Source organism: Aspergillus homomorphus (genome assembly GCF_003184865.1).
Source record: "Aspergillus homomorphus CBS 101889 unplaced genomic scaffold BO97scaffold_11, whole genome shotgun sequence".
In the NCBI taxonomy this organism is placed as follows: Eukaryota; Fungi; Ascomycota; class Eurotiomycetes; order Eurotiales; family Aspergillaceae; genus Aspergillus; species Aspergillus homomorphus.
In genome coordinates, this window is record NW_020291897.1 from 242,594 (window position 1) to 263,021 (window position 20,428).

The 20,428-nt window shown below is 51.6% G+C and overlaps 6 protein-coding genes across 6 annotated transcripts; 4 read left to right on the forward strand and 2 right to left on the reverse strand.

Annotated features, from left to right (window-relative positions):
- Positions 1-232: 232 nt before the first annotated feature.
- BO97DRAFT_26291 (C2H2-type zinc finger protein) lies at positions 233-1,743 on the forward strand. Its single transcript, XM_025690915.1, has 3 exons — positions 233-856; positions 934-1,421; positions 1,483-1,743. The coding sequence occupies exons 1-3, from the start codon at positions 384-386 to the stop codon at positions 1,599-1,601; spliced, it is 1,080 nt and encodes a 359-aa protein (XP_025552955.1). The 5' UTR covers positions 233-383; the 3' UTR covers positions 1,602-1,743.
- Positions 1,744-3,757: 2,014 nt separating this feature from the next.
- BO97DRAFT_404599 (DUF3455 domain-containing protein) lies at positions 3,758-5,258 on the reverse strand. The gene is made up of 2 exons (XM_025694992.1): positions 4,149-5,258; positions 3,758-4,040 (listed from the first exon to the last, which is right to left on the reverse strand). The coding sequence occupies exons 1-2, from the start codon at positions 4,917-4,919 to the stop codon at positions 3,933-3,935; spliced, it is 879 nt and encodes a 292-aa protein (XP_025552956.1). The 5' UTR covers positions 4,920-5,258; the 3' UTR covers positions 3,758-3,932.
- A 453-nt stretch (positions 5,259-5,711) lies between these two features.
- BO97DRAFT_366145 (U2 snRNP complex subunit HSH155) lies at positions 5,712-9,767 on the reverse strand. Its single transcript, XM_025692606.1, has 2 exons — positions 9,637-9,767; positions 5,712-9,570 (listed from the first exon to the last, which is right to left on the reverse strand). The coding sequence occupies exons 1-2, from the start codon at positions 9,644-9,646 to the stop codon at positions 5,873-5,875; spliced, it is 3,708 nt and encodes a 1,235-aa protein (XP_025552957.1). The 5' UTR covers positions 9,647-9,767; the 3' UTR covers positions 5,712-5,872.
- Positions 9,768-10,548: 781 nt separating this feature from the next.
- Positions 10,549-12,098, forward strand: BO97DRAFT_404601 (SAP domain-containing protein). The gene has a single exon (XM_025694993.1). It carries the CDS (start codon positions 10,821-10,823, stop codon positions 11,733-11,735), a length of 915 nt encoding a protein of 304 aa, XP_025552958.1. The 5' UTR covers positions 10,549-10,820; the 3' UTR covers positions 11,736-12,098.
- A 2,129-nt stretch (positions 12,099-14,227) lies between these two features.
- BO97DRAFT_26419 (uncharacterized protein) lies at positions 14,228-14,913 on the forward strand. Its single transcript, XM_025690921.1, has one exon. It carries the CDS (start codon positions 14,376-14,378, stop codon positions 14,808-14,810), a length of 435 nt encoding a protein of 144 aa, XP_025552959.1. The 5' UTR covers positions 14,228-14,375; the 3' UTR covers positions 14,811-14,913.
- Positions 14,805-19,885, forward strand: BO97DRAFT_26461 (uncharacterized protein). Its single transcript, XM_025690924.1, has 3 exons — positions 14,805-14,892; positions 14,964-17,266; positions 17,330-19,885. The coding sequence occupies exons 2-3, from the start codon at positions 15,086-15,088 to the stop codon at positions 19,682-19,684; spliced, it is 4,536 nt and encodes a 1,511-aa protein (XP_025552960.1). The 5' UTR covers positions 14,805-14,892; positions 14,964-15,085; the 3' UTR covers positions 19,685-19,885.
- The last annotated feature ends 543 nt before the right edge of the window (positions 19,886-20,428 follow it).

Below are 20,428 nucleotides of genomic sequence, written 5' to 3' on the forward strand. Positions count from 1 at the left end.
CTTACCTCCTATCTCAACCCCAAATCTACTACTATTTACATCTTGTCTTTCCCCTGCGCATCTCTCCTCCATTCTATACATTGAGCGCGGATCCCTTCCTACCACCACCTACATTTGTTCTTCAACTCACATCTCCCCTTCGTGTGCTGTGTTGATCATCTCTACTTTATCTTCCTTGCTCCCTTCTCTCCTCCCCTTCCATCTATTATATCGCATACACCCCTACAGCAGCAGCTCTGCTACTCTTCCTTCCACATTTCGCGCGGATCCGGTCTTTGTTGTGTCCCTGTGCCTTGCCCCAGGGATAACCCGATCCTCACCCTCGTGTCTCTGTCTCAAAAACAATTAAGCGTCACCGCTCCACGCGATAACCACTATTCTCCATGACGATGGTCATTGAAAACCAGAACCGCCAATACGGCGGGATGGGCTTCGATAGTGTCTATCAACACAACATCCACCACAACCCTCCTCAGTTCACCGACCCGTGGGCCGCCGCTCAAACCTCCTCCCACTCCAACCCTCCCGTATATGCAACTTCGCTGGGACCCAGCCCCATTGGCCTCAACCATGTCAAGCAGGAGGAAGTGAGCCGTCCGGCGGCGATGTCGATGTCATATTCTAGCATCCCCGTTTCCGCCCCATCCATGGTTGCAGGAAGCAACTATTCCACCACCACTGCCACGAGTTACCCCGGACCGGAGATGATGGGACTGTCGCACGATATTCCACGCACCTCGTTCGAACAAGCTCCCGCTTACACTACAGCTTCCCCAATGACCAGCTATGCGCCAGCAAGCTACGCACCTTTGAGCTACGCTCCTCACATGCACCAAGACCGCCGGATATCCCATGCGTAAGATGGCCCTCCAACGCGCGCTGAAGACCAGCGATATCTGAAACGCCCGTATGCTTACATTTGTGCTTCTACAGTGATGCTCGTGTCAGTCAATCGCATCCTGCTCCCGCCCCGACGTTCGGCGACGCTCTGGATGCCAGCCGTGGAATGGTCGCGCTCAGCCAAGATCTGACGCCTCGCAACATCTATGGTCCTCGCAGTGCCCGGGGCTCGGGTGACTCCTATGGCTTCCCCTCCACTCACTCCTCTGGATCTTCGATCTCGTCCGCCAGCAACTACCCCTACTACAGTGCATCGGTAGCCTCAGTGGAATCATCGGTCACCGACTACAGCTCAACCACCTCAGAATCGTACGAGAACGGTCATTTGTCGCGGACCCTGCCCCGCCCATCGAACCTGTTGTCCGGTAGCGCACCCCCGGGACCCCAGTCGATGATGAGTCAGTTTAGCTCCAAGATGCCGTCCAACACACAGAAGAAGCACAAGTGCAAGGTGTGTGACAAGCGGTTCACCCGCCCGTCGTCGCTCCAAACCCATATGTATAGTCACACTGGCGAAAAGCGTAAGTTCCAGACCGAACTTGTCGAACGTGGGGTTTGTGGAACTAACAGCATGGGATCTAGCATTTGCATGTGACGTGGAAGGCTGTGGTCGCCACTTCTCGGTTGTCTCGAACTTGCGCCGACACAAGAAGGTTCACAAAGGAGAAAAGGAGGGCGCATCCGGCGACGACGAGGAGTAAACGAAACCTCTTGAATGACCTCCTTGTCCGCGTCGAACGCCTCTCTCAACCCTCTCACAGCGGAGAGGGGCAAATTCAACATTTCCTTTCTACGTCGCGCGATGATCACATTGTGCGACTCGGCCTGTCTACATGATGGGACCACCTCCTTTGTACAACAGCATCGATTTCCTTCCACCATTTTTCTCTTTCCCGACTCGCCCAACGTGGCTGAGCGTTGATACCCCGTTTATACTTTCTGTCGATTTTTTTTCTTCCTCATATTCCCAAGTACGAGCAGGGCATGGTACAAGGGCTTGGATTGGTTGTTCGTGATGTCTTGATTACCCACTGTTATGATCATAGAGGTACCGGTTGTTTTGTCTTTTTCTTTTTTACTCTGATTTGTCATTTCTTGTTTCCTTTGTTATCTCTGCTAGACTGGGGAGTTGGTTATTTGCTTTCTACATCCGGCATGATTCCTTACTCCGATACCAACTGGGATGTGGTTGATTCGTTTCGATTCGGGTCTGCCCTGTTAGGGCATATTATGAACTTCGGGGAACATTCAGGCAGCAGGGCTGTTTGACCAATTCAGAAATCTCTTTGGTTGTGATTTGCTTGCCCCTTTTCATATGGCTGTCTGTCCTCTATCATGAGATGTTGTTGGGATCTGGCATGGGTTTATCTGAAATATTTCAACTGGGTTAAATTGCAGAAAACGGCGCACTCTTCAAGTTTGGACATATGAGTGCTGGGCTGATTGATACCCGTTGCAATTGGGCGGAGCATGGACAGGGCAACTTAGGTAGTTTTTTTATCTTGTTGTGGAATTTTTCTTTTCTTTTTTTTTTCCCTATGTTCACAGTTCAGATTTGGTTGGAAGCATACACTAGAGACACAAGCAACAGTGTCACCCACGGTCGCTACATATAATTATTGTCTAATAAAGATTTGACATCACTTTTGGTACAGCTCAAGTATACTATCATTCGAACCAGTAGAGAAGTTGTATGGCTTTGGCGTGTCTACACGCATTGAAGGACTGCTCTTACTCATCCACAAGTCCGTGGAGCAAGACATCCAACATCACATACACTATTTGTCAGTCTGGAAAGTCAGATAAGAGAACCCGACCCCTGGAACCAGGCATCTACCGACCGACCCTTCCCTGAATCATCCCAGCCCCCGCCGATCCAAGTTCCAATTCGAGATCCAACAACTGAAAGTAACTAGCCTTCCGGGTTATGAACTTCTAGCTACTAGGTACCTTCAAGAGAAGCCCGGATAGCACCACCACTGATCGCCAGGCAGGCAACTCTTTCTTCTCATCCGTGCTAACTGACGGGCTAAATGAAGGTTCCCTTTGGTACTGCACCTACCACTGCAGTCGACTCCAGTCTGCACCTCACAAACCTTGACTCTGCATGTTACTTGGTTCCATTGTGGTGGTGATTATGTAAGGTTTCACGTTGCCCAGTGCATCATTCGCACAGTATTTTCTTTCCGTGGGAGGAGGTGCATAGTGGCGTAGGGTAGGGAAGAGCTTGCAGATTTGACGACGTTGTTCTTCGTAGGCTGGTTTTCTGTTAAAGTTATTTGTTGTTCTTGTTGTTGTTGCATGCAGAGGATGGGTGCATTATACCTGTGAGTGGATTCAGCAGTATGCGGACGTGGTGTGGTGTGCTGTGGTTTCGTGGGCGTGGTGTTTTGTGGTGTTTGTGGATGTATTGGGTATAGGTAGTTTCAGGCTGTGTATAGGATGGGGTTCTTGTGGTTCGGTGGAGGTGATGCCAGATTCCTAGTCTGGGTCTTGGAGGGTTCGGAGGTTTGGGGATATCTATTGTATATAAGGCTGGGATTTTGGGCTGGGGCTTTCTTACTATAAGCACTGTACTGGATAGGTAGGATTCTGGGTTCGTGGTTGGTAGGAACTGGACTGAATTTGGGCTTTGGTAGGTATGGCCTTGGTTTGGTTAGGCGTATAAGGAGGTTGGTTTACTATTTATGCTGGGATGATATGATAGATGCTTTGAGCTGGGCTGTTGATCTACAGCATATGTGCCCTTGCCTTGGTTCAGAACAAACTACAAGGTCGGCGAGGAGCTCACCAACCAACATCTTGAGAATGAACGTGGAACGGATCACTGAATAACATATCAATCATGATTCATACTCCCTCTGTCTTGCACAAGCACAAGTAGGCAATTTGCACAAGCAAACAGCATGGTAAGCAACCCATATCAACACAAACCGTCCTTTCCGAGTGTCATCACCCATCTCACCACCGCATCCTTCATCCACCGGCACAAACACCACCAAAGCTCACATCACATTACAAGTCATCTCATCTCATCCATAAAACCAATACTCAGCCGCATACTCAACCCCAAATTCCCCCTTCTGCCCCGCACAAGTCGCCGGACTGGCCCCTCCAGCCGTATGAACACGATAAACCTCCTACCAGTACGAATATCACCAGTCAGTCAATACATCCAAGACCTCTATCCAACCCCATCACCCCAATCAAACCACACACACGAGTAAAAGAAAAGGGACAGAACGAACCTCAACCCCCTTCCCCTCGACCCCCACCAACTTCAACCACGGCACATCTCTTCCCGCATCAGAAGCAACCACACTCTCCACCTTTTTAGTCCTTACCCAAGTCCCCTCATATCTCCCGCCTTCCTTCCCGTACCACGCAGCATGAAGATCAAAGACCGGCACCCCATCCGCCGAGAAATAATGCTCCCCGATGATCGCCTCCCGGGACAGCAACACCGCGTACAAGGCCAACACCTCCTGCGAGATGGGCTGTGTGAACGAGGGTAGAGCGTGTAGGAGCTGAGCGCCTCCCGACGAGGACGACGAGATGAGACAGGATGCGTCGTAGAGCGTGGCGACGGCGCCGGTGGCGATGGGGACGCGCATTGAGTTGTTTCGGGTCGTTGGGCAGGTGTAGTTCTGGGTGCCGCGGCCTAGGGCGATGAATTTTAGGTCGAGGTGCGCGGATGGCGGGGTGAGGTGCGCTGGGTTTGGTCCGGCTGTGGTGGATTCGTAGCTGTGTTTGGGGTCTTTGGGAGTTCCGGCTGTGGTATCGTTGAAGGGGATTAGCTCCAGTGGGCAGTTGGTTAGGCGCTGCGAGGTGAGCGCGTGCGAGAGCGAGATGAAGCTTGTTGCTAGGTGTACTGCGTTCGGAGTTCCTGGGTTTGTGATGGTGGTCACGGTAGAGGTGGTGGAGCTCGGAGTGTCGTTGGGGAGAGGTGTCGCGGTGGTGAGGTAGAGGGTGTCCAGGAGGACGAGGAGGAGATGGAGGAGGAGATGCTGGAAACGCATCTTGATGGTTGGGTCGTCTTGTCTTGTCTTGGTTGGTGAGATTCTGATGGTCGAGAATGTTGGGTTGAGAGGAGAGAAGAGGTTGGAGGTGGAAGTGAGAGAGGAGATGGAGGAATAAGAAGGCAAAGGATGTGTTACTGTTATATCTTGTGTTGTATGTGCTTGATCACTCAGTGGATATTCACTCCACAGCAGGTGACCTCCCCCCCTCTTGTTCCTGTGGCCAAAGTAACATCTCTTCAGAATCGGAGTGAATGAATGTTGAATATGCCTTGCCAAATTTAGACATGTCGAGGCGAAGCAAGATGCATCAAGCGGAGCAGCATCCAACATTTAAACCTACTATCAGATAGTGCCACATCACCGATATTGATCCTTCTGCAGGGCACAGTTCGTCGTCGATAACCACAAGTTCTCAGCTAACTGTGCACTAACAGAGGATCATGGCGAAAGCCTTGCTGGCACAGTGCATAATTTAGCATAGATGCAATGCCAAGGCTGAATGAGACGGTGATATAAATGGAAAGGTTTCAATTAAGCGCCGTGGCCGCAGACATGCGCTCCTGAGGAGCGTAGAGTTGGCCAAGCACAGGATCTTATTCGAAGAAGGCTTGGATAAGGTTCTGTGGCTTCTTCAAAATCGAAGGAGTGTTGGTTCATGCCCTCTTTCATCGAGATATTATTCTAGGCAGATAAGCGCAGGGGCAATCGTTCCGCTTTCGAGTCACGTCAGTAATGGTAGTTCGAGATCAGAAAGAAGAAAGTTGGAATTCGGAAATAAGGTTGAAAAATGCCATTGACTACTTCTCCGATGATTATAAAAAGACACACGCCAAATCCAGCCTTGGCAACACCGTAACAGTAACAGGCCCAGTATATGATGATGATGCTGAAAGGTGAAAGAACACTGTAGAATCAAAGGTACATACAGGAACGAAATACGATTTTGGGAATCAAACTATAATCAACAACTCGGACCGATCCAACCCATCGTCTTCCAGGTTGGGATAGTACGGAATCATTGCGTCTGCGCTCTGCACGTACGCATCGTTGTAGAGTCTCCAGTATGGCACGCGCACCTTACGCGCGGGGTGGAACAAGCCGGCCCACACGTAGTTCATGACCACACCAGTGCCGACAGCCATCCGAATAGCGTCAATGGCTTCGATCACTCGGTCAATAACGTGCGGACTAGTCTCGAAAATGTTGGGGAACACCAGGTTCAGGAGGTGGACCATAGCATCCTCACACCCCAAGCCAACCACTCCCAATGCGATATGCTTCACAACACTGGCTGCCGTCTGTCGGTGCACCTGGTCACGATCGATCAATGCATCCTCCAGCAGAGGCGTGACAGCGTAGACATAATCTTTGGCCATCTCGCCGATATACTCGAACAAGAAAGACATAGCCTTCAAAACACCGTTCTGGACGTTCAGCTCGGGCACACGGTATTCGTTCATCAATGCAGGAAGCACGGTGAACGGCGCGCAGGTCTCAGCCACGATACCAATCGCGACAGCGGTACAGACACGCGACTGACGTTCCTGGACACGAAGGTTGTTAAGGAGCGTTGCGAGCACATCCTGGGGACCAATGGCCTTGGCGATGAAACCGAAAGTGTTGTTGGCGGCACGACGAATTCCCTTCTTGTGGGCCTTCAACATGTCTAGGAGCTCGAAACAAATACGCATCCACTCTCTAGCATTGACAGACTCGGGTCCACGGTCGGCGATACGACCAACAAGGTCGATGGTGTTCTCTTGAACTTTTTCGTGGCGGTTACGCAGGATAGGCGTGAGACGAGGCAACAAGTCTCTGATAGGAGGTTGCATCTGATTGATACCAACCACGGTCACGATAGACCTAAGGGCACCCAAAATGGAACCAAGCACTTCGGGATACTCTTCACCCAGGTACTCGTAGAGCACAATACCGAGCTTACCCATCAACGCATCCTCACCACATTGCTTCATGACCATGGCAATGCGAGAAATGAGATCTGCAGCCTGCTGACGAACCGTGGCCGACTTATTGTTCAATCTCCAGAGGATGGTACTGACAATCTGTGGAAGGTAGGGCTTGCAACGGGTGCCAAGGGCGTTCACCACCGTGCCGAAGCCGTTCAGAATGACGATATCCTCAATGCTTTGTTCCTGGAAAGCATACAGAACACCGTCAATCAATCTTTCCTCCAGTCTCTCGGAGATGTCTGCGGCACCGAGGGCTGCGATAAGCTTCTCCACGGTCTCCACGGTCATCTTCCGGTAAGGTTCGCTCTCATCCTTGAGGTTGTTCACGACGCGCTCCAGGATCTCACCCACACCGACCTTCTGTCCAAGATCAACCGTCGTGTCAACCACTTGGCGGTAATTCCTCCGATCCAAAGCCATGCGCCTCACCCAGAAACTCTTGAAGAAATCCGTCAAAACATGCTCCTTGAGGTAACTGGCTGTGACACCGTCGGTGCTGGCGCACTGTGACACCACCTTGAGAACGACCTTCTTCATCTCTTCATCTGGAGAGGAGAACTCGCGGAGTAGGATCTCCATGATCTGACTGGTATAGTAGTTGGCATATTCTTCGTCCATGAGAGGGATGATGTAGCCAACAGCCTTTAGGAACGCAGCCAGACCCTTACCACGCTGCTTTCTGGCACCCGTCCATAGAGGGTTAAGAATCTCATCGAAACTCTCAATACCGTAAGGGTTGGCGGCTTCAGCCAAAGCCGCAACGGCCAGGGCAGTGACCGTCCGTACCTTAGCCTGCTCATCGCTGAGGTTGTCCGCGATACAGTCCACTAGTCCCTTCAGATGAGGTAAAATAGCGCATCCCATGAGAATGGGGATTTGCTGAACAATCTTGACACCGGTGTGTCTAGCTTGCCAAGACTTCTTACTCCGACACACAGCACGAAGGAATGGGAGAAGAGCGGGAATGCCAAGAGCTGAAGCAACCACCGCAAAGGCTCGAGCAGTCGTGTTCCGGACATATTCGTCAACATGGTCGATATCCGGACGCATGGTACTAATCATGGTCGCTAGACCTGCAGCCTTCGCCAGGTTCGAGATAATTTCTCGACCCTCAACACGGGCATAGTAGTCTTGGTCGATAAGCAAGGGCTCGATAACCACGAGAATCTTGTGAACGTAGGGACGGACGAGATCATCCAGCTTGTAGAGAACACGGTCGATGACCTTGACCAACAAATGGCGCTCCTGGTCTTCGAGCGACTTCTCCATGAGAAGAGGAAGGATTTGGTTGAACAAAGGTCCTGCACCGAACTGCCGTGCATTATCCGTCAACTGACGCAGCGCTGTCTTCCTCATTGGCGGCGTGCCGTTCTTGACCTTCAACAAGAGCCGCATAATCTTCCGCTCCTTCATCTCCTCCACCGTCATTGTACTTTCGTCACCTCCTTCCATGAGTTTGCCAAAGTATGCCATATCCTCGGGCTTGAAAAATTGAAGGTCTCCGACACCGGGGATCTCAGTTGGAAGCTGCTTGCCCAGCGCACGAGCGCTTTCAGGCTCTTGCATCATGAAACCACCAACACCAGTTGAGCTGGCCATGGGTGCCGGAGTAGCCATGAGCTTCCTCGCAGGGTTCCGGATCGGGGCGTATCCCGGAGGAGGCTCAAGAATCTTGTAGCCTTCAGATGGCAGCATCATATCGAGCTCTTCATCCGACAGGGGAGCATTGCGCCCAGAGATATCAGTTCCAAAGCTAGTTGGAATCAAAGGTGCACCTACTTGAGAAGGATGCATAGGAGTTGCAAGCCCTTGGTTGCCGACGGGAGTCGCCGCTGTAAGTGCCGGTGCTTGATCCCATCGGGAACGACGCTTGGGCGCTTCCTCTGTGCCGGGGACGACCGGGGCGGGCGTTTGGTCCCAACGGGACCTCTTCGACTTGGTTTCGGGTTCGGCAGGCTTGGGAGCCTCATCCTGAGGTGCCAATTCCGCAGATTCGGAACCGACATCCCATCGTTGTTTGCGCTTGCGACCGGAGGCGACGGAGACCGTGGAGCCGGCGTCAGCGTTCTCCTTGTCTTCCAACTTCAACGTAGCCTCGTGTTCCGTCACGCCATTCTCTCCACGGGCCTGCTTTTCTGCGATCAGCTTCTGGACACGTTCTTCTTCTTTTTCAAGTTCGCGCATAGCCATGACTTCACGATAAGTCTGACCCTCGGCCCCTTCCTCCACGTTGGCATGAGTGTTCGCAGCGAACGGATCAGCGCGTGTGGGAGTCAACGGGCCCCGGTTGAAGCGGCGCTTCTGGTAGTCTGTCTCACGGTCGGCGATCCTCGCTGCCTTCTCGCGCCCAAGAAGGATGTCCTCCTCTTCCACCCCGTTGCCCTGGACAAACTCGTCGATCTGGCTCCTGGTGGCAGTGTATTGGCCCACCAGGCGATGGCCCGCATCCGCATCCTCCATCTCTTCATCGTCGCCATTGACAGCGATTGACGTATCATAACCCGCAAACTTGTCGGCGCCTTCGCTTTCGTAAAGAGCCGTATCGAAGGATTCAGTCAGGGAGGCCTTGGTCGAGTTGTCAGTGCGCTGGCTAGACGGATCAAAGGTCCTAGAACCTTTACTTCCAGCTGCAGCAGCATTTCGCTCAGCTTGGAGCCGGCGAACGGCTTCAAAGTCAGCTATAAAGGGGCGGTCAGTCAGCTCGGGGACTTCGGCGGATGAAGGGGAGGCTGGGGGAGTCATACCGTCGGACATGTTGGCGGCTATGGAGATCTCAAGTGTGAGATTTTTGACAGACACTCCCAGGTAGGGGTCAAGGCAGCTACATCCGGATCGGACAGCACGATGACAGCAAACTTGGCGGTGATGGAAAGTGACGTCCTTGAGGCGAAAATATCAGAGGACATGAGGTGCAGTTCGGCGGCGGGACTAGACTCGCTGACTAAAACCCTCGTCACGTGTCAATTATCCAGATCGGTCGGAGCGGCTGTCGAGTTGACTCTGCAAGAACAGGTTTATTATTTTGCATGGCTGTTCCTTCTAGTCCTTGAGCAGAATAAATTCCCCGTTCCTACATGCCTGCTTGTTTCCGCGCAAGGTGGTTTTATATCGCCTACTCTGGATTGTAGTTCATGTCTCAGATACTACTTACTAGTATATATTTCAGTCACAGCAAGGACTACAGAGAAAAACCATTGAATGCTAGCACTAATGGCATATGGCCATGAACGCCTTCGAAACATATCAGACAATGAGGCCACGAGTTCACGGTTCTAATTCCCCAGAGAGATAAATTAAACATCGGCCTGCCACGCATATGCTGCAATCTGAACGGACTCTGAACTATAGCGGAGCATCTTACCCCAGCGCCGATGTCTCGTCATCGCCAGACACCCAGTAGCCGCGCCTTGGCCGCATGTGAACTATGCTCCAGATCTCAAGTACTTGATGCGAGCTTTGAGGTTCCAATTAGCGAGGAATGACCATCTGCCAGGTCCTGAGAAAAGACTGTCAATACAAGTTAAGTCGAGATGACACTTACGTCAGCGCTACACGTGATATCTCTTCCGCATTGGGAAACCGGCCGCCAACCCCCGGCCCCCGGCCAGTCACCCACCTCCCGCCTCAACGCGTCCTGGTCCAGCTGCGTTTTACCTACCTACCCAGCATCACTTCATCTATTGATCGCACTCCGAACACCCTCTTCTTTACTTTGCGCATTTATCTCTCGAAGAAACGCAGACTCCAGAACTAAGCGTGCAATTGAACACCCGAGCGGACTCTCAAAGCGCCAAGTCGCTCTAACTCGGACTACCACACCCGCTCACATACGTCGTTAACGTTTTGCGCTTCGTTTGCGCCCTACAGCCTACCCCCCTATTCCCTACCATCAATTGACCTCAAACATAACTTATACACGCTCCGCGTCATGGCGACCGACTACGGTAAAAAGACCAACGCAGAGCTGGTCGAGATCCTCAAGTCTCGCAGCCTCCCGCATACGGGCAAGAAGGCAGACATGGTCGCCCGTCTTGAGGAGGATGATAACAAGGCCGCGGATGCCACGAAACCGCCTGCGGAGGCTGCGGCTCCAGCTGCCGCAGATGATGTCATTGACTGGGAGGATGATGAAGTTCCTGCTACGGAGGCTGCGGCGAAGAGCTCCACAGAAGCTGGGGCCGCTGCCATTGCGGCCGGTGGAAAGGGAGAGGTGGCCAACCCTGTTGCCGTGCCGAACCAGAAGCTAGACACCGACCCTGCTACCACGAATGATCTCAAGGTCGAGTCGGAAGGTGCTGCTGCTCCTGCAGAGGAGAAGCCCGAGGCTAGCACCGACGCTGCCGCTACCGCTGCCGCTACCGCCACCACCGAAGAGGTAGAGCAGAAGCCCGCCCCAAGCTTCGCTGCAGGTCTCCCGATTACAGAGCTGGAGGAGGAGCTGAAGAAGCGCAAGGCTCGGGCGGAGAAGTTTGGCATTACCGAAGAGTCCAAGGCTGCCATCGACGCTGCCGAGAAGCAGCTGGAACGTGCGAAGCGATTCGGAACAGCTGCCACTGCTGCTCCGACTACTGAGGCTGGGGTTAAGAAGTTGGATGAGGCACTTCCGGAAGAGAGGTCGCGCAAGCGTGGCCGCGGTGACAATGAGCAGGGCGGCGGTCGGGGAGGAAAGAGACGCGATTTTGGCGGCCGGAATAAGTCACGGCGTCAGGGTCGCGGAAATCGCAACCAGGGTCAAGGTCAGAACCAGCGTCAGCAGCAACAGAATGGAGGCGGAAACAAGAACAGCAGCTTGAGTGAAAAGGATGCCCAGGCTTTGGAAGCTCGGAAGAAGAGGTTTGGGTAGGCTGCTCCAGGTTTTCTTGCTTGTCGCTTACAGTTGACATCTCATCTGCTTTTCATCTCATCGGCGTTTAGGGGAATTCAATCTCGATCTTGAGGATTTTTACTGGCGTGCTTAGGCTTTTGATTGAAGCCACGACGGTTCTCAATACAATCTTGTAGTGTGATAGGACGATTCCATGGTAGCTCGACCTGGTCAATCAGATCGGCCAGATGCTAATGTTCCAAATGGTAGTCGTACAGCCCCTAGTGGGTTGTTTGGCTGAATAGTGGGACGGAATTCCAGGCTATCGTTACTATGTTGATAATCGAACTCTGATCGGAGATTGGCCCTTAACGAGGACAAAGAGCCGTTCAGGGTGACATCCGGCTCAGCATCTGTTTGTTTGCTCTTTCCGTCCTATCCTGTGTTATCTTCACTCCATCTTCTCGGGACTTTCGCAACCCAGGCAAGGTGGCTGGAAGCAGATTGAAGTAGAGGTAGAAGGGAGTCGGTCGGTCGGGTCAGTAATCTTTGGAGAATTCTGGACGCCCGAGTCAAGCTGCAAGCCATGTTACAATAGCGGTTTTGGCAGCCTTGACATGTTCAGCTGAAAAGTGCATGACAGGCGCCGGTTCCTGCAGAATACTGAACAGCGCTGGCTGCTAACCAAGGAAAGATCAAAATTGATATCGGACTTTTCGATCCAATTCGATCGGCGTCAGTAGATTGAAATTGCGTACCCCACAGCATACCAATAGTGACTGCAGAAGACCGTCACTATCATGTCGCCCGCATGCGTACGCTTGCCTACGCCATTCGACTCGCATTCTGTTATCCATTGTGCGAATCCCGCCCGTCCCAACGAAGAGTCGCTCTCAGGACTGTTAATGATTGGTATTTATCGCCATCGTTTAGCCTAACCTGGCCGGAGTCAAATATTGTCAAGCACTTTCACAATCAATGAGCTAAAGCCTCGAATAACCGCTGATCTCGATTCGAGACCACAGTCACGGCAAGCGAAAGGGCCTTTGCTTCATTGGATCGAGCGAATCGCCTCGTGTTGCGCGGTCTATTACGCCCGTCCGGCTCGCTGCTAAGCCAGGCCGCGCGGATGGCATCCGTCAATCAGGGCGGATTGTCGCACGGTGACAATTTAGCGGCGGATCAAGACCCACGGGCTGGACGACTCCGCAATCACTTGTGAGGGTCGAGGCTGCACACAGTGCACAGAGAAAGAAGATGAGTGAGAGAGATATTAATAGATCATCAACTTCGATTCCACAAGGGTTGATTCTCGATGGATTGATTGCTTCAGGGACCAACGAGGTTCCCCACCATCCTAGTAGTTGTGACCCTTGGCCTCAGCTGCGGTGTACTGGGTACATGTTCTGAGATGTCAGTGGTTGGACAGAGAGCAAAATTATCACCACCTGCAGTCGAAGTATATTCTGTTCAGCCGTTGTGAATGGTTCCATGGTTCGTTCGTCCTGCAAGGGAGAAAGAATACTGAGCATTCGGCGGGCAAACTTGGGATGACAGGATGGTTCGGGGCGAACCTTCCAGCGTACCAGCGTTACTCCAATACGACAGTGGACAAAGAGGTAGAGATATGTACTGTACTCCCTTAGTAACTGAGACAAGAGGAGTTCGGAGAATGGAAGGCTTTCGTTAGTTTCTTTTTCTTTTTTATTTTTCTGCATTCCTTCTCTTCACAATATTCTTCTTGCATTCGATAGTTAACTTAGCATCTCGTGGTGTTGTCACGTTCCTAATTTATGTTCTCTGGCTCGGACTCGCCGTGATCGGCAAGTCCAGTGACGGGCAAAGTCACTGACTGTCAGTGACCATCAGTGACCTTCACCTGACCACCGCACTAAAAAACAAATTCCCCTCGTCGCCATCTCCCCGTCTCCCCGACGGGTCAAGGAAAATGTCCGACAGGCGTCAAATCAGAATCCATCTTGTTTGACACTCGGACCAGATCGAGCTGCGGCAATTCCTGCTTGAATGCAAATGCCTGGGCCTGCACCTGCCATCTGCATGTTGGCCCATCGCAAGTGGTCAGATTGGAGCACGACGGACTGTCCGCTATTTCACGCCACTCGACTCCATTGAGACCTGTCAGCCTTTACCGTTGAACAGTCTCCAAGCCTGTGCTTCGACAGTCTTCACCACTTACGACGAGAGTAACAAGCGCGGGTGGACCTTAATAGCGGGTTTGCCCACTTTTGATTGCCATGCCTCCAACTCGATCTCAGCAAGATTATTTGTGGAGTCCAACAACGCTCGTGCCCTTCATCCAAGATGGGGAATTTCTAGGCTAAAATCGTCCGATGATAAACACCACAAGATGCACCTGCAATGACGGGAATCATATAATAATTGTACTGATACGATACAAGGCGAAAGAGCAGTTCCTGCGCCAATGATCGTCCCGGTCACATCAGTGCTCGAATTCGGCACCGATGTCGATCGCGCAACCGCGCCAGGATTTCCTGTGATAGTTGACCCTTTAGTTCTAGGGATTATTGACCTGCAAATGGGTATGCTGCTTCCCCCGCGGCGCTGGGTGGCCCGCAATGAGGGTAAACTCAATCATGGACTGTCTTAGATTCTCACCCAGGGCCAGACCTCATGGGCACTGATTAATACACCCGATCCATGACCTTTTCTCGTCCTTTGATTTCCCCTTTCAACATTTCTACTTTCTCTCTCAGCTGGCTCCTGGGAACCCCATTCTGCGCAAGTCTCTCTGATTTGCAAACTGCGGCAGCACGTTCTCTGACGTGGTCGTGCAGACCCAGCTCAACCGATTTCCTTTCTCCCTGCCTGCAGTTAGCCACCGGCGACGTCTCCGGGCTGTGGCGCAGTGGGTGCATCTGCCCGCCGGCTCAAGTATACCCGCGGTCAATTGGAGATTTTTGGTTGTCGTCGCTCAAATCCTATTTACTCAGCGACCAGAATTCTACTTCAAATTTTCTTTTGGTGAAGGCAGATTTTTATTTCATGCTCAATGTAAGAACTTGTTTAGTACATCGCTCTGTGCCCGACTATATCGTTGTGCTCTTAGATTCCCCGCCGCGCGTCGATTCGTGAATCTTTACCTTCCTCATATAAGCAGCGCCATAATTGTTACCTTTGCTATCTCTTGTAGGGCGTCATGATACGTCCTGCCGGTGTAAGTGATTATCGGCTATCTGCCTATGGATTCTCCCGCGCGCTGAAGCTTACAACACAATTTCCCTGCAGTGTTTGCTCTGTTCCCGATAATCAAGAAACAGACGGAATGAGTTCCAGCTTTACTCGTTTGGATACCATCGCTAGATTATTAGTCTTCGGACTGAAGCTGGCGACTGGATCTCGGTCACACGATGTCGTCGCACAAGTCTGATGGTGGCCGAATACCCCGGCTGAAGGATGTCGCGTCTCAATCCCGAAATGTATCGTCGACCGGGATGACTTCAGTGCATTCCTCGAACTCTGCTGCCCAATTATTACACCGTCCCCGGATACCCAGGTCGAATAATGCTTCGACCAGGAATAGCAGAACATCATCTTCTTCGGATGCAGGAGATAGTCGTCATGCCTCTGCGTCTTCGAACACGTCGAGAATCCCGACTGGGTCCATGGTTCGTCCGCCCTTATCCTCGCAAGGGACGATCCACCCATCTCCGCCGTATTCAACCCCGGACCTAATGGCAGATCGTCGTGTACCACAGGTCTCCCACATGGTTGCCGAACCCCTGAGTCCCGCGGGATTAGAACCACAAACTCCCGGTCCAGGTCGACTTCGGAATGTTCTTCGAAGAAAACCGCCCACAATTGGTCAGCATAGTGCACAGACTAGACCAATGCCGGACAGAATCAAGTCTCAGAAGCTGAATGTCATTATTCCTGAGCAACCTCCCATTGGTCGTTCGACCACGACCCTATCTCAGACCGCGCCAAGTAATACTAGTCTGATCGGACAGCTTCCATCACCAATGGCATCGCAAGAGATCTTCCCCAGCAGCGTATCGGACTCGAAAGCTGATAATGGTCCAAAGGAGTTCGCCAGTCTTAGGACCGCCACGATCAATACGCAGAACCTCCCACCCCCAACTCCACTAATTCCTTCTGCCAGCAGCCCCTCGACGAGGTACTCTGAGTCTCCCGGAATGTGGAGTAGGACGTCCACACCGACTACATTATCTTCGTACTCACCAGGAATTTCAATACCTCCCAAAGGTCCTCGTATGAGACAACCGAGCCCATCTCAAAGCAGACTCCCTGTCTTCTCTCCCAAGTCGCATCAACTGAGCTTAGTTGCTCCACATACTGCCATAGATGCACCCAAACCATCCACAAAGACAAACCTAAGCGGTTCACATAGCGATAACGAGCATGGAGAGTCTATTGGGAAGATGAACATGGCCAGGACACCGAATGTGGCCAGTAGTAGCCTGCCGCGAAAGCTACCCATGGGGACAAATCCGAGCCTCTCTAGCGGAAACCAGCCTGACTACGATATACAGCCAGTTCTCCAAGCAAGACAAAAGAGCGAACCCATGTCTCGTGGAGAAAGAGCGACCGGGATGAAGATTTCTGTCCAAATACCCACGAGACCCAGCAGAGAAGGCACTCATCAGTTGGTGCTGGAGCCATCGCCAGTGATTCGAAGCAATATAGCGCCTACGGCTTTGACAGGCCATAGGCGCAGAATCTCAACCGATAGATCTGCAGTAACTGAGGCATCAGCGTCTTCAAGCTTGTCTGCAACTACGTCTGTAGACTCTCTGCATTCGACAATTTCTATGCGAACCACCTCGCGCACTCCTACATCGCCCGAACTTCTGCGGAGAACCCCTTGGCTACTGAGCAAGAGTCCCAAGCCGCAGCACGACGCCATCAGTCCAGGCAAATCCCGCAGCCTTGGTCTTTTCACCAAAAACTCCAAACCGGAGGTAGAGAAAGAAAATGAAAATCGATCCAATCGCAAAGGACCAGCTGCTGGAACAGGGCATGAAGGTTACGGTAGGTATTCACAACGAGGCCGCAAATTGAGCACGACTAGCACGACCAGTCGAGAACGATCATCAAGCTCGGCGAGAAGTGGACCAAGGTCTGTTATCAGCAAAGGAAGTACAAAAAGCCGCCCGGAGCTTGAGCTCGACGATTTTTTGTTGGAGCGTCTCGAGCCTGTTATCATTCATGGTGGTGGTATGGATGGCGTTGCTGCCGCTATGAAAAGGCAGAGCGAGCAGAGCACAAGCGGCTTCAGTACAGGCACGAATTCGATTCTTACACAGCAGTCCAAGATCTCTCCATCCGCGAGTGGCTCCACGGAGACATTGCCATCTTCCAGAGCGACTTCGGTGACACTGGGTGACACAGTCCGGAGAGGCTCGAAAGGTCAAAATATTTCGAGCATATTAGCATTTTCCGAGCTAGCGAGCATGCCGATCAAACCATCAGAGCAGACGATGGTTGGCAATTCGCAGTCTGTTGTTCAGTCTAGTCCACAAAGTCGCAAACCTCAACCATCAGACGACAGACGGGTAGAAGCTCATGAGGTAAAGAGTCCACAAAAGAAGTCATCCAAGAAAAGTCTTGGGCTGAAGTGGAATATTTTCCAGAAAAAATCGGATACGGCTCGTCCAAATGTTGAGACTGCCGCCAGTTCTGGCCCCAAGCTTCATGCTACGGTGTCTCCCCTAGCGGCTCGTCGGCCCATTCCTTACTATGCGCTACTGGACGTTGACTCGGACCCTCTTGAAGAGATAGTCCACAACGTTGAGAACTCACCCCCAACTGAGGATGAAGACATTGTCTCCCCAGTCGATGTGCCACCCGCATTGGAACTACGGAACCCTACCGAATCCATCTTGCTGCCTTCGCCACCAAAATTGCACGACAGTCTGTTTCGAGATCAGATCCAATCTCCAAAAGTCTACTTTGACCATAGCTTTGCGTCTCAGAACCCCGCGACTCAGAGCCCCGAGAGTAAGTTGGAGGTGAAACGTACCAGTCGCTTGACATCCATAGGTCGCATTCCCCGGGTTGTCTCGAGAAGGGAGCGACCACACAAACCAGCTCTGCAGTCATTTTCGAGACCGTTCAGCGTGGCAGACTCTCCATCACTGCTGGCTCCAGTTGTTCCGAAGCCTTACGCGTTCTCCCCACCAAGTTCACAACCATCTACGATGCGACCACTCGAATCTCCTCAAAAAGGTACCATTTACGGATTCGACCTTACTAACCCATTTGGCGACCTATTCCAATTCAGCGTCCTGGATTTCATTGCCGGTCCCTATGCAAAGGACGAATTCATGACTTTCTATCCTAGAAAGGAATCAGTAGTGTCGTCTTCAAGTGGCTCCGAAAGCCTCACAGCCATCACTGCTGTGGTTCCAAGTCCTGGAGCAGATTTAACAGAAGATGAAGTTTGGGGAGAATATGATGACCTCATTGATCATGTTTTGTCGCCTCAGACAACAAGCACGTTATTTTCGATTGACTCGGAGACGGATCGAAATCTCGAGATGGCGACAATGGCCAGTAGAACACTTCAAGCGGGATTGAATGGCGATCAGGCAACCCGCTTTTCTGGCTTGCTCGATGGACCAAAGGTCGAGCTCACACCTTCTTCTCCCCTTTCTAGTCACGACTCAGTCGAACTTCGCAGGTCTACAGTTGCTGCCGAGATCCGCACGTCAATTGCTCCGTCCTCCCAGCCTTCCTTCAGTAGTATAATTGCTTGCTACTGTGATAATCATGAGGACAAGAAAGATACAACCGAGCGAGAAGTTGACAGCGTGACGGCAGTGCCTCCTGCGGAGCACCCGTCAGGCCTGCTTGGCTCTCCAGCATTGGTCGCATCTCCTAGTTTCGAGAAATGCCGCCAGCGTAATACTGTTTTATTCGACATCGCGGAACGTGATCGTGAAGGGCCAACTGCTCTCACGAACATACGGTCGGGCTCGCTCATGACAAGTCGGTGGCTATCGTTCGGAAGAGTTCTCTTCAGTCCCGGACATAATCGTGTCCAAAGCGGGGATCAAGAGAGAATCTTGGTTGTGGACGGATTGGGAAATGACGACTGGTCCTTCTACTGCGCATTGACCTACCCCACTGCTAGCATTTATAGTCTCAACGAAGGGTTGAATGCAGCTACGTTCAAGCACCCAGCAGCATGGCAACCACCATCGAATCACCATACATTCTACCAGTCAACACTCAACGAACCATTGCCCTTTCCGAAGGGCTATTTTACTGTTACTGTTCTGCGCTTCCCTGCAGCTTGTGCAGAAAGCGCGCAAGCTAAGCTAGTGTCGGAGTGCAAGCGTGTCCTGCGTGCGGGGGGCTACCTTGAGATGAGCATCCTTGACCGTGATATGGTGAACATGGGTCATCGTACACGAAAAGCCCTGAGGACGCTGAAGGAGCGAACATACGTATCCGACCCGAACATCAGTCTCAAGCCTGCCAGCGACAGCGTGCAGAAAATGCTTGGAAAGTGTGGCTTCGACAACCTCCGACGGTGCATGGTTCGTATACCAGTGGCAGGGATGATCGTGAGATCGTCAGCCTCCTCCACCTCGACCTCATCCTCGAACCCATCTTTGCTGGCTACCATAGCCGGCTCTTCAAGCAATATATCGGCCAAAAACAAATCTTCCCAAGCTATCTACCAGAAACTTCACGGGAAGTCATCCTCGAATGACACCGATCTGTCTCTGGGGGACCTTCTATCTGATCCGCATCCATCGCCCTCCAACGACGAATCTATTCGCAAAATCGTTGCTAAGGTAGGCAGGTGGTGGTACACGCGATGCTATGAGATGCCCGTCCTCCCGAACGGCGATGTTGCTCTCAGCATGTGGTCGGACAGGAAGGTTATCCGTGAGTGTCAACAACGCGGTACGGGCTTTCGTCTATGGATCGCATATGCTCAGAAACCTAGCGAGAAACGCCGAACAGCGAGTGTTTAGTGCATGCTTGCATTCTCGAATGGTCACACGAAAACATAACGATGATGATGATACATACGAACGTTGACGAGGAAAAACATATATCCATTGCTCCAGTTTCACGATCATACCCACTGATGATTGATTTCTTCTTCATTTCGACTCGGAGTGATCTTTTGAGGGCCTGGAAGACAAAAACGAAGGGAAAAGAACAGACTGACTTTTGCATTCCTCAGCCATTAGCCTTGTGCATATATTGTTTTTTTGTTGGACTGACTTGATCTCTTTTTCTTTATCTGCCTTCATAATGTGTCGATCTTGATTGTTTATGGGCGGCTGTCTCAACCCTTTTGTCATTCGATTCTCCAGATGCCTTCCATGAAGCTGGCTTGATGGGCGGACTTCTGCTTTTTAGTTGTTTTAATGTTGACATATAAAGATAAATTCGAGACTCAGGAGACGAGTGACGGATTAATTCGGGTAACACAAATAACAAACAAGTTCCCATTGAAAGAGACAAACGAACCTGAAGGAGTTGCAAGGTGTTTCAAACGGTTGAGATCCAGACCATCAACCAGCACGACCCCGCAATTCAACAAGAAACCAGCCCGTACCGGGCAAGCAAGCCTTTGCAGGTAAGAAAACCTACCGCAAGCCCACTTCGACTGAACGCACACCGCAAGAAGGGAGGTTAAAGAAAACCGCAATGAGAGAAAAAAAGTTAACCACTTCTAAGAGCAATAATGCACATACATACATACCCAC

Excerpts from the sequence above, each read along its gene's own strand:
- BO97DRAFT_26291 (XM_025690915.1), top strand. The coding sequence starts at position 384 with ATGACGATGGTCATTGAAAACCAGAACCGCCAATACGGCGGGATGGGC. Across the intron at positions 857-933 it reads GACCGCCGGATATCCCATGC|TGATGCTCGTGTCAGTCAAT; the intron begins GTAAGATGGCCC and ends GTGCTTCTACAG. Across the intron at positions 1,422-1,482 it reads TAGTCACACTGGCGAAAAGC|CATTTGCATGTGACGTGGAA; the intron begins GTAAGTTCCAGA and ends CATGGGATCTAG.
- BO97DRAFT_404599 (XM_025694992.1), bottom strand. The coding sequence starts at position 4,919 with ATGCGTTTCCAGCATCTCCTCCTCCATCTCCTCCTCGTCCTCCTGGAC. Across the intron at positions 4,041-4,148 it reads TCGAGGGGAAGGGGGTTGAG|GAGGTTTATCGTGTTCATAC; the intron begins GTTCGTTCTGTC and ends TCGTACTGGTAG.
- BO97DRAFT_404601 (XM_025694993.1), top strand. The coding sequence starts at position 10,821 with ATGGCGACCGACTACGGTAAAAAGACCAACGCAGAGCTGGTCGAGATC.
- BO97DRAFT_26419 (XM_025690921.1), top strand. The coding sequence starts at position 14,376 with ATGACCTTTTCTCGTCCTTTGATTTCCCCTTTCAACATTTCTACTTTC.
- BO97DRAFT_26461 (XM_025690924.1), top strand. The coding sequence starts at position 15,086 with ATGTCGTCGCACAAGTCTGATGGTGGCCGAATACCCCGGCTGAAGGAT. Across the intron at positions 17,267-17,329 it reads GACGGGTAGAAGCTCATGAG|AAAAAATCGGATACGGCTCG; the intron begins GTAAAGAGTCCA and ends AATATTTTCCAG.